The sequence below is a fragment of the Pogona vitticeps genome, chromosome 6, assembly GCF_051106095.1.
Source record: "Pogona vitticeps strain Pit_001003342236 chromosome 6, PviZW2.1, whole genome shotgun sequence".
Taxonomy (NCBI): domain Eukaryota; kingdom Metazoa; phylum Chordata; class Lepidosauria; order Squamata; family Agamidae; genus Pogona; species Pogona vitticeps.
This window is the reverse complement of record NC_135788.1, coordinates 64,642,964-64,655,782: the sequence shown is the minus strand read 5'-3', so window position 1 is coordinate 64,655,782 and position 12,819 is coordinate 64,642,964. Positions and strand designations below refer to the sequence as shown.

The following is a 12,819-nucleotide window of genomic DNA, read 5'->3' as shown; positions in this document are numbered from 1 at the left end:
TCTTCATGTGAGGAGCGCGTCGGTGGGGAATTTGTCCTGCGGAGCCGAACCGGGCGAGGGGGCCTCCCCCCCGATGGCTGCTGTTTCTTTCTCCTCTTCCTTGTGGGCGCCTTGACGGATTCTTGTTTGCCGGAGCGATCCCGATGCCGAGTACCTCGGAGGCGGCGACGTCCGGAGGCGGAAGCGGTGTCCGGGGCTGGGCGGGCGGCGGCGGGGGCGGAGGCGGCAGTTCCGAGTCGCCGGTGGCTGAGAAGAAGCGGTTGCATCACCGGCGGCGGAAGCACTACGCTTCGACTCCGCAGCCGCCGCCGCCCCCGTTGCCTCCTTCGCCAGTGGCCGGCCCGCCGGCGCCTTCGCTGCTGTTCCCGCTGCTGCAGCCCTCGCTCCTGCAGCCGCCGCTGCCGCCGCAGTCCTTGCTGTTCCTGGCGGCCACCGGCGGCGCCGCCTCCTCCTGCTGCGGGGAAGGGGGAGAGCGGAAGAGGCCGCGGGGCAAGCGGCGCTCGGGGTCCCGGCACAAGCGCCGGCGCGGCAGGTTAGGGGGTGCTGGCGGAGGGGGCGGCGGCTCCGGGGTGGGCCTCGCGGGCTCGGAGCGGCGCGGGAGTGGGGCGGGCCTAGGGCCGCTGGTGGAGGCGGCCACCGAGGAGTACGACGACGTGAGCTTCCCGTCGGAGGGGCCACTGGGCGGCGGGACGGCCGGGGCGGGGAGCGGTGGGGGGAGCCCGGCCTCCTCCGGGGGCGGCGGCGGCGGCGGCGGCGGCGGCGGGAGCCAACCGCGCCCGAGCCGCACCGAGGCGGATCGGAGCAGCCGGCGGGCCCGCAGAGAGCACCGCAGCAGCAGCGGCCGACGCTCGCGGGAGCGACACCGGGAACACCGTAGGCGGGGGGAGGACAAGGACAAAGTGCCGCCGCAGCAGGAAGGGGCGGCCGCGGTTGCCAGGAGGGGAGCCGAGGCTTCCTCTTCTTCCTCCAAGTCCCGTAGCCGCCACAACCACAGCGGCGGCCAGGACCGAGAGGGTCCTCGGAGCAGCAGCGGCGGCGGCAGCGACGGCCGCAGGAAGGGTGCAGCTGCTTCGCCCAGCAGCAGCAGCAGCAGGAAGGATCGGGAAAATAAAGGCCACCGAAGCCGGACGAAAGCGGGCAAAGAGCCGCCCTCTGCGTATAAGGAACCGCCCAAGGCCTACCGGGAGGACAAGGCCGAGCCCCGGGCTTACAGGCGGCAAAGATCGTCCCCCAGTCCTTCCCGGGATGATAGCCCGCCAAGCCATAGGGTCTCTCAGAGCCAGCGGAATCGTAAGTCGCTTAGTCCACGGTCTTCGCTTAGTCCTTACCGCCGTCGGTCACCCAACTACAGCCGACACAGTTCCTTCGAGCGTGGTGGGGATGTTTCACCGAGCCCATACAGCAGCTGGCATCGTTCTCGCAGCCCCTACAGTCCTGCCATCAGGTATTTCTGGGTATTGGGAGATCATACAGTACTTATCTTGTCTTTGAGAGCTTGAATTCTAATAAAATTCTTAAATTCGGAGTTGGACCAGTGTAAATGAGATCATGAATATATTGTGAAATCCTTAGAAGAACGGAGACATTTTGGAAAAATACAAACTATTTAAATCTGGTAAGAATAAATTGTCCGGTAAGGGTTTAATGTGAATCCACTACGGTGGTTAGCGGATTTGATTTATTATTTTTAAATATCAATTGTATTTCAGTAATAATTGCAGGTTAACAAAATACTGTACATCAAATTTTGTAGGAACACTGCTGTTGTGTTTTAATAGATGATATGAAGAAGTTGTACTTCATTTAACATCTTGAACATTTTTAATTGATCCAACTTGTGTATTAAAATTGTCAATTACTACAAGCTGGAATGTACATACAAGGAAAAAATAACTCATAGAAGTGAGATATGAATAAGTTGATTATGAAATATTGACAGTTAATTACTTGACCAGCACTTCATAGAAACAGAGAATATTACTTTAGGAACTGTGTCTTCTAGGCGTATCTGATTGCTCTTTTGATATAACCATGTTCCTTTTTGATTTAGAGTATGAATGTGTATGGTGCAGGCATACGACAAGAATGCTTTCCTTTTGATCACCTTTGGTATATAGGTATGGTAGTATGGCTTTCTTAGAATAAATGTATGATCCCACTCCTGTGTATTATTATTTGGAAGCAAGCCATGGTTAATTGGATATGACTTTTTTTCCAAGTAAATACACAGATAATTGTGGAATTAGCCACCCAGACTCTGCATACATTTCATTGATCTTTATTCTTTTAAGGTGTTTTTGAAGTAGCCTTAGTGTTGCTTCCCTGCCTGAAAATCTTTGTATGTGATGTTTTGGTTTTGAAACACCATTTTATAACAGTTGAAATTAGGACATGGTGGCTCTTTGGCTACTTGAAAAGTACTTCCTGATCGTTGGCTCCTTCACGTAAATAGGTTCATGACAGTTGTATATGTGTGATGTATATTTTTTAAAACATCTGGTCTTAGTGCATGTCTGTGTTGTGTTTGCAGACTTATTGTACCCTCTTATACATAACTAATCAGATGTAATTCCAATTTAGTTTTGTAGGGTTTTACTTCCAGGTAAGTGGGTATTTAGCTGCAGCTTCCATCAACATCTATTTATTCGTGTAACACACTTCAGAAGACTGTGACCAAATTGCGAATAAACAGAATTTAGAACAGTTGAAAAATGGGACAGAAACAGTTACAGGTGGCATAGTGTCAGTGGACACTGAACCAGTAAAACCAGTGCAGACAATATTGACTGGTAACATACAGTCTCACCTCCACCAGCTCAGGCATATAGCAATAAATAGGTCATTTGTTTAAGATAATAAGCACAGTTTTCTGCCACTGACTTCAGGCAGCAGTTTTTATCAGGCACCAAGAATACCGGGGTGGGGTGAAATGCAGAAGCTACAGACTGTCTTCTACGCTGTCTTTAGCTTTTCCAGCCCCTTGCAATGAATGCCAATAGTGCTTTGTTTTTTCATTATAATGGGATCATTTTTCCCCATTGATTTATTTATTTTTTTAAAACATTCTGACCCTGCACATTTGATCACATTTCCCACATATTTTAAAGTGCTCATACTGTTTGTGCACTGGCTAATAACCCTTCAGGCCAGCTGTCCATTGTGCTGCATTTCAGAAGATTAAGCTCTTCTTATACTGATCACTGTTTTGATTATTGTATTTTGTGTATCTCTTCTTTCTTTCATTTGATTAGCTTTGCTGTATATTTGTAACATGCTCTTTATATTTAGTTATGGTCAGCAAGAAAAAAAATGTTCAGTTGTGTTTTGGCCATTCCTCTAATTTTATAAGGAAAGTAGTACCTTGGTTTATCAGATACCATGGTTATGTTTTATTTTTGCACAACATGCATCCTTTTTATCCTTTCGTTACCAGTTTTATAGTCTACGAAATGAGAGAGTAACTTCATCTGCATTACTAATGGATGAGGAAACTCATTTTTGTATACAGTAAGGCAGGGGTCTCAAACTCAATTTACCTGGGGGCCGCTGGAGGCAGAGTCTGGGTGACCCTGGGCCACATCAGATTTTCCGCCAAGCAGAACAAGAGCCTAAGGAAGCCGCCCAGGAGTTTCCTTAGCCCGTCTGGGGCTCCGAGGAGGAGAAGGAGGGGCGTGCAAGTTCTCATTGCCGGCCACAACCCCCTCCTGCTCCTTCTTCACTAGAACCACCAGCAGCAGCACGAAGAAGCGGAGAAGGGAGGGAGCGCCAGTTACCGCCTAGCCAGGGGAGGGGAGGGCACGACTTAATTTTTTTAAAAAAACCCTCACAGAAACACCTTGCCAAAGGAGAAAAGCCCCCATTGGCACCCGCACGCATGTGCGTGCACACACACATGCACACACGCGCGCGCGTGCACACACACACAAACACACACACAGGTCCAGCAACCTTCCTCTGAGGGCCTTCCCTCAAAAAAGGCACACTCAGCAGCAGCAGCTACCCCCAACACGATAGAGGAGCAAACTTTGCAAAGCGAGCCCAGGCATCCTCCAGAGCCGAGGCGGCTGAAGCAGGACGAGGAGGAGGAGGAGGAAGCACTGCCGGGCACTGAGGCGGCCACTGGCCGGGCTGGTGCTGGGGGTGCTGAGAGAGAGAGTCAGAGAGCCGCTTCCCTGGAAGAGGCGGTGGCAGCAGCAGCTGCTGTTGGCAGCTTGGAGGCATTCTTCAAGGACGGTCTGGGAGTGAGCTCTACTCTCAGGCATCGTTCGGCGGCAGCAGGGAAAAGGGCCGGCTGCGCGCTTTGCTTGCCGGCTTTCCCCCAAAGACAATGCCTCTTGCACCCTCCATCCGAAACTACAGCCTGCCAGCTGGTGCTTTCTTGGGAGAGAGCCCGCGAGTGAAGCGAGGCTTTTTTTGTTTTACTCTTGACAGCAGAGGACGTGTGGTTGCTTCAGGGGGCAGGCAAGGCGGGGGCCACAAACTATCATCTGGCGGGCTGCAGATGGCCCCCGGGCTGTATGTTTGTGACCCCTGCAGTAAGGTCTTTATAATGCTTGTGCCAGGACTGTGGCAAGACTAACAAAATGTAACATTTTAGTTTCAATCATGTGGTTACTTGTGACATAATGCACACTGTAAAATTATTAAATAGATAGGATTTGTTAGTAGGTAGCTGTGACTGGCAACTTTCACCTTTTCTGTTGCTGTTGCTAAATTGCTCCTTACCCCTTTAAGTCTTGCCCCTACTTCCCTCTGAGAGAGGAAAGGAGGAGGAGCTGGTAGTTAAAAGTAGTGTACACATGTTCCTCCACTGGCCTATCCTCTGTACTGGTAGATTGTTCCTTCTTTTGGAAGAATAGCTTAAATGAATTCTGTGAGGAGATTACTAAATTCAGTCTTGCATTATTGTTTTTATTTTAATACGGTTTTCGTAGTATGATTGTGTGTTCCATTTTGTGAAGTGTGAGTGTATATTCAGGATCTTGCAAGAGGCATTTATCAGTTACGAAGCAAGAATATAAAGTCAGAATCATTGAACAGAGAAGTGCTTTGCAGAGCTATTCCAGCATTTTTTGCTGCAGTCCTGAACTGCATCGAGAGTTAGCAATACTAAAAAGCAGATCCATTTAAATCAATGGGATGTTGTTCAGCCATTCAAATCCAATTGATTTAATACTCTATGAATGATTACTGGTATATGTTGATATACCATCCCCTCCATTGTGATGGTCACTACTTCTGCTGACTCCTAAATAATTTACTACAAAAGTGTAATTGTTTTTAGTAAGATTTTTGTTGTGATCTGAAAAGAATTATGCTTTAACTTCAGTGCTGGTTAAAGTTTATCGCTATTTTGCTTATTAATTTGATAGACATGTTTTGGAGCTTGAGCTGGTAAAAATACATAGTAAATGTATTAAAATACTTAAATATGAAACTGCATATTGAAAGCTAATTTGGTTGTTTTAATATTTGTTTGAGATGCCAAAGGAAAATAAACACACAAAAATCCTGTTGTTTAGCATAGTAAATAACTTTAGAGTAGGCCTATTGAATCAGTGGAGTTGGGTGATCTCTGTAGATTCCATGAATTCAAATGAGCTTCCTCTGACTTATTTTAGCATTTTAAGCAGGAGGCCCATTTGAATCTCTAGAACTTATAGAGGAGCTGACTTACAAAATTCCCATTAATTCAGTGGGCCTAACTCTAGTGTGATTTACTTTGCTTATTAACATTAGCATAAAAATAAACCTTACTGGTAAGCTGGGTGCGCATGTACTGTACGACTCTGCTTCCCTCTGCGCAGCTCTCCATGTAGCAATTGTGTGAGATTCTGGTCACGATGGAACCCAGTGCATATGGGGTGGAGTCGTGTGCGCACCCGAGAGAGGCAGAGTCCCGCCCAGCGGGGCTGAAATTAAAGGGTATGTTGCTTACTCTTCTTCTTAATAGTAATTGATTTTAGTGATGCTTATAGATTCTTGCTACTTCCTATCAAAGTTGAATATTCTTCAACTTTAATAGGAACTTTGATAGGAAAGGGTATAGGTTTTTACTGGTATTTCGTGTTTACTGCATATGTTTAGCTGAGTTGGTAGTAGTAATTGGTTATGGTGCTGAAGGTTTTCAGTTGCTTGTGATGGTAAATTATGGTATGCAAGAGTGACTTATTTGCTATTGCCGTGGAATAGGCTTTCTACTGGGCTCTACCCAGTGATTAGAACAACTCTTGTGTTTTCTGCCATCATTGTTCTAGCCTCCAGTGGGGCTAGATGCATTTTTTGGGACAGACTTGTGGTCGTCTTGGAGGGCATGAAGTTCTGAACTACTTGTGACAGGGCGGTCTTGGCATAGATGTTGCAATTCCTCAACACAGCAAGCCAAGTGAACTTCAGTACCACCCTTGAAAACAGTTTGAATAGCTCAGAAACAAAAGGTTTGGGTGATTGTGAGGGTTTGACTTTAGGCTCCAAATTCATTTTAAAGAAATCAGCAGATCCATGTTGTTTCAAAACAGGTGTGGGATTTATTGGAGGATTAAACAATAAACAAGTATCTGGAATATGATTATGAGTCTTTTCTCCTTCTGCCAACTGGATCGGAAGGGGCTTCCATTTGTCGAACAAGAATGGGTTTCTGTAACTATAGTCCCAGGGTCCTGGAGATCATTGGAGACCCAGTCCTTCACTGTCTGCCGTGTCGCGCCTTCCAGCAGGGGCATGGTCTTCTCATCCAGATCGTCATCCCACAAGATCCGTCCATCGGGGTCTCAATTCTCCCAGGGTCTTACCTGTAGTTCCTTCTCTTCATTTCTCTTCATTCTCATCTTTCTCTCCTGTCTCTCTCTACTTGTTCCTTTTCCTCCCTTAGTCTCCTTCTCCACTCCCTCACTTCTGTTTCACCCCAATAAGAGGTTTAGAAGGAATCTCTACTCTCCTCCTGTAATCTGCCTCCTCTTTTGGCACTCCCAATCTCTCCCATAATCCAGTCCACAGATCCTGCCTCCACCCCCATTCCCATCCAGGCAGTAACTGTCCTTCCCTCCTTTCCACTTCCCCCGCTCCTGCTTCAGACTCCACCCTCTCCTTTCTCTCCTTTTCTCCCTGAACTTCCACTGTCATCACTTTCTATACATCTTCCCTCAGCTCCTCTATCACTGTCCCCCGCAGAGGCTCCAGCGAAGGTTCGGGTATGGGTTTGGGGTCCATCTCTCCATCTCTGCTGTTGAGGAGGGACGGCTCTCTAGCAAGTGGGGTATCCCTCTCACCCTCAGTCTCACAGTGATACATCAACACTATCCCTATTCTGTCCTCGTTCCCCACTTTCAAATAAACACATTCAAACCCAGCAAACCATAGGAAATGGCACCTGATTGAGCCACATGAAGCTCCAGTGCTCCTTGATGCTCAATCTCATGATGTCTGTTTTCCTGGTCAACAGCCTGCCCCCCCCCAACATACCAGAATTATCAAAGCTGTTTGAGTTGGAGGACAGTTTGGGGGTGATCAAGAGCCTTTTGCCCTAATCTGTTATATAGTTCTATAGCAGCTCCCTCCCTCCTTCTTCCTAACAGCAATGATAGCTATTCCTATTTTCTTTTGCAATTTCCCACTTATGGAAATAAATATCTCTGCAGCAGATAGCAATCTTAAATTGCAATATCTCTGCAGATGTGTGAGAAGTACTAGACAAGTTAAGACCTTGAGTGTGTGCTAGTTTCATAATTTGGGTGGTTTAGGGCGCAGTCCAGTACCCAAGTAGGTAGGAGATATATATTTATAAATATGACCAGTTTTGTTTAGAAATGAGAAGTCCAGTCCCTACAAAAAAAGTTTTGAAAGTTCTACTTGCCGCTGCAATTGAATTCACTCTTCGATCTCAAAAGGCTGTGTTGGCCAAGCAAGTGTAGTTCTCATCAGCTGGTGGTGTTATATTTTTGTGTGCAGGTGGGGGCTAAATATTAGTATTTTTTAATGATACCATAGCTACTGTTCTTTAAATGGAATGTGATGTGTGAGATGATTAGAGATTTAGGAGGCATTTAGATGCAAATATCAATATTCTTCACTTACAACTGGCTGCCCCTTTGACATCTGAAGTGGAGTGAAACAGGGCCGTGTCCTGGCGCTGACCCTGTTTGGGAACTTTTTTTGCTGTCATGCTGAAGCATGCCTTTGGAACTGTGACAGAAGGTGTCTGTCTCTGGACTAGATCAGATGGAAAACTCTTTAATCTCTCTAGATTGAGAGTGAAGACCAAAGTCCAGCAGAGATGCATGCGGGACTTCCTCTTCACTGATGATGCAGCTGTTGTTGCCCATTCTGCTGAAGACCTCCAACAACTTATGGATCCATTTAGTAAAGCCTACCAAGATTCTGGATTAACAATCAGCCTGAAGAAAACACAAGTCATGGGCCAGGGCATGGACTCACCTCCCTCTATTACCATCTCTACACAAGAATTGGAGGTTGTTCATGATTTCGTGTACCTTGGCTCAACAATCTCTGACACTCTGTCCCTAGATTTGGAGCTGGATAAATGCATTGGCAAAGCAGCTACCATGTTCTCTAGACCACTGGTTCTTAACCTTTGTTACTCAGATGTTTTTGGACTGCAACTCCCAGAAGCCTTCACCATCAGCTCTGCTGGCTGAGGTTTCTGGGAGTTGCAGTTCAAAAACACCTGAGTAACAAAGGTTAAGAACCACTGCTCTAGACTCACAAAGAGAGTATGGCTTAATAAGAAGCTGACGACATATGCTAAGATCCAGGTCTATAGAGCCTGTGTCCTGAGCACACTCCTGTAATTCAGTGAGTCCTGGACCCTTCGTCAAAAAGACACTGGTCCCATCACGTCCCGGCAAATAGAAGGGGAAGATATGGAGGCAGTGACAGATTTTCCTTTCTTGGGCTCCATGATCACTGCAGATGGGGACAACAGCCATGAAATTAAAAGACGCCTGTTTCTTGGGGGGAAAGCAATGACAAACCTAGACAGCACCTTAAAAAGCAGAGACATCACCTTGCCAAAAACGGTCTGCATAGTCAAAGCTATGGTTTTTCCTGTAGTGATGTATGGAAGTGAGAGCTGGACCATAAAGAAGGATGGCCACTGAAGAATTGATGCTTTTGAACTGTGGTGCTGGAGGAGACTTTTGAGAGTGCCCTGGACTGCAAGGAGAACAAACCTATCCATTCTGAAGGAAATAAATCCTGAGTGCTTGCTGGAAGGACAGATCCTGAAGCTGAGGCTCCAGTGCTTTGGCCATCTCATGAGAAGACTCCCTGGAAAAGACCCTGATGTTAGGAAAGTGTGAGGGCAAGAGGAAAAGGGGAGGACAGAGGATGAGATGGTTGGACAATGTCATTGAAGCTACCAACATTTGCAATTGATTACAAGCTGGTCAGAACAAATGGTCAGAACAAATTCTAGCCAGGCTGGGCAGCTGAGGGGCTTAACTCAGAGAGAGGTCCAGAAGGAAAAAACTAGAAACCGGGACTTCTTGGCAGTGGCCCCTTGCCTTTGGAGCATCTCATCCGCCTTCGATACCGTCGACCACGGTATCCTCCTGGAGAGTCTCTCCGAGCTGGGAATCGGTGGTCCGGCGTTGCTGGCTCCAATCCTTCTTGAAGGACTGTCCCCAGAGAGTACAGCTTGAAACCTCAATTGTGGGGTTCTGTAGGGCTCGATTATCTCCCCAATGCTGTTTAATATCTACATGAGGCTGCTGGGTCAGGTCATCAGGGGGTGTGGGGCTTTGTCAGCTCTACATCTCCTTTTTTCCTGCAACACTGGATGCCGTTTGTTCCCTTCAGTGCTATCTGGGTGCTGTACTGGGATGGATGCAGGCGAATGGTCTGAGGCTGAACCCGAACAAGACAGAGGTCCTGAGGTTGGGTGGCCCAGACATTGGTAGTTTGGGAAACTCCCTCACTTTTCTGCAGGGAGGGGTGACTCTCACCACAAAGACTGAGGTTCGCAGCTTGAGGGTACATCTTGATCCGGCACTTACCATGGAAACCCAGGTAGCGTTAGTAGTCTGCACCGCCTACTTCCATATTTGGCGGATCGCCCAGCTGTGTCACTATCTTGATGTTGGGGCCCTCACCACTCTGGTCCATGCGCTTGTAATCTCAAGATTAGGCTACTGTAATGCGCTGTACATGGGGCTACCTTTGAGATTGATGCAGAAGCTTCAAATAGTGCATAGACTTCTCACCCCAGACTTCTTACTGGAGTGAGAAAACATCAACATATCTCCCCCACTCTGGCTGCCTTGCATTGGCTACTTTTTCACTTCCGCATTGATATCAAAGTATGAATGATGACATATAATGCCCTAAACGATTTAGGACCTCAATATCTGCCGGAATGCCTTCTCCCACCTAGATCTACCTGTATCACTCACTCTCGCCAGGAGGGGCAGCTGAGGGGTCTAAATCGAGGGAAGCCCAAAGAGAAAGAACAAGAAAGCGGGCCTTCTCGGCAGTGGCCCCTTGGATCTGGAACAATTCCCCCCCCCTCCCCAGAAATTTGTGTCTCCCTCACTGGGCATTTTTAAGAACCAACCCAAGACCTGGCAGGCCTTCCCTCCTGTCAATACCTTATTTTGCCATCCTCTAGTGTATTAATATTATTGGTTCATTTCATTTTAATATTGTTGTTAGCTGCCTAGAGTGGACTTCTAAATGGGCGGTATATTAAACAAACAAACAAACAAACAAACAAATAAATAAATAAATAAATAAATAAATAAGTCCCCCCCTCCCTGAGATCTGCCTGGCTCCCTTGCTGGGAGTTTTTAAGAATGAACTGAAGACCTGGCTCTTCAGGCAGACCTTCCCTCCTGACATTACTTAATTTCTTCCCCTGGTTTTTCCACTTTGGATTATGTTTGGTTGGGTTTTTTTTTAATTGATGTTTTTAATTTTATTGCTTTTTTGGACTGTAAACCGCCCAGGGTAGATTCATCTAGATGGGCAGTATAAAAGCCAAAAAAATACACTTACTTTATAATAATAATAATAATAATAATAATAATAATAATAATAATAATAATAATAATAATAATAATAATAATAATAATAATAATAATAATAATAATAACAACAACAACCTAAAAACTGCAGAGCTGGAAGGGAGCCTATGAATCATCAGGTCCAATCTTTGACAAGGAGGCACAGTCGCGAACTGAACTCCCAACTTCTGACTTCACAAAGACTTACATCACTGAACTGTGTCTGAAACTTGCCATAGAAAACCTTTTTTGGAAAGGTGCAGCTGCCCTTGTTACACTTGGACAAGATACATGAATGAATTCAAACTTCTCCCACTAGGTTCTTCTTCGTGGCCTCTGTGAATGCACACAATAGGTTTTTGACAGCGCCTGTGCTGGTTTTCTCAGAATTTTCTAGAGCTTTTGTAGAAAAGTAACAAAGCTTAGAGTTGCCCGTATCGTGCATGCTCCACCCGCCTCAGCCTTCAGTGCTTGGAACTTCTCGGTCTTAGAGCTCTCTTTTTCGAATAAATTTACTGAATCGTGTGGTTTTTGACACGGACTCCTTTAAACTACTTGATTTCTCTGTTGCCCCTCGAATACGGACTGCTTGACTAATATTCAGTACACGATTTGGATTGATTTACCGGAACATTTCATTTTCCCGCCTTTATCTGGCTTACTGCTTCTTCATACTATCTATATGACATTTCCTCAAAGGACTTGACAATTCTGGACTTTCACCACCCTCTTAATCGTGAGTCCTATTGTAAGCTACACCCGTCTCCAGGGAGATCAGATGAGCTGAGGATAGAGAGATTCCAGAGATCAGTCAGTCCCTATGCGGCTAAGATGAGCCCAAAACTCAGCCAGGCCCTGTACTAAATCTCTTTCCTCAAGTCCATCCCCTTTGTTAAGAAAAGACAGAAACAGAACCAAACCATGAGTTGATACTCAGGTGTAACATGGGCTCTGTGGTAGAAAAATATGTGGCCAATTAACCAGGCTATTCTGTTCAAGAGACCAAAACATGAGATCTTAAACATTACTGTTTTTATTAAGAAATATAGTTCTACTCAGAATTCAGTTTATTGCAAAATAAGGCAGTTAGTAACATTTCCAACCAAGACATCACCCCTCAAACTCCAGCTAAGAAAAATAAAACAAGAAATGCATACTAAGCTAGAATAAAGTATAGGCTTAGCCATCCTTCTCTTAAAGAAAAGGCATTCTTACGTATCCAGGGATTCCATAGTCCATAGTCCATCAGGAAAGGTAGAATCCAATTGTAATCCATGTTAGGAAAAAGGCTTCATTTCAGGAATTATAATCCATTTTGGGAAAAAGGCTCTTCTCTGTCTTTCTCAGTCAAACTCCATTTTACAACTCACCCCCCTTCTTCTTCCTCCACAGGATGACCAATTAGGAACAAGCAAAAAGTGTCTTGTCCCGCCTAAGTTTCTCATGAGAATCTTGCAGGTGCAAGGACTTGTTATGACTACAAATATCTCAGCTCTCCAGCCATCCTAGCAACGAGATAAGGCTAAGAGCTATGCAGTTGAAAACAGCATGTGAAATCCCTGTTACAGACACAGACATTTGATTCAAAATGGATGCCATTAAGACAATCTTATAACTACATAAACCATTCTAACAAACACACAAATAACTTCAAAAACACATATCATTACACCTATTACTCCATATTTCCCTTTCTACTTTATGTCCCCCCTCAGGACCCTTCAGTAGGTGCGTGTCATGTTCATGAAAACTACCATTCTCAGATGGTCACAACCGTTGCCTTTTTTGTTTGGGAGAGGCC

General features: G+C 45.9%; 1 protein-coding gene across 1 annotated transcript in view; it reads left to right on the top strand.

Annotated features, from left to right (window-relative positions):
* CDK13 (cyclin dependent kinase 13) overlaps positions 1-12,819 on the top strand; it is a 78,975-nt gene continuing 66,156 nt past the window's right edge. The window contains exon 1 of the mRNA XM_073003764.2: positions 1-1,444. Coding sequence (XP_072859865.2) covers positions 144-1,444 — 1,301 coding nt within the window. The 5' untranslated portion in view covers positions 1-143. The remainder of the gene's footprint in view (positions 1,445-12,819) is intronic.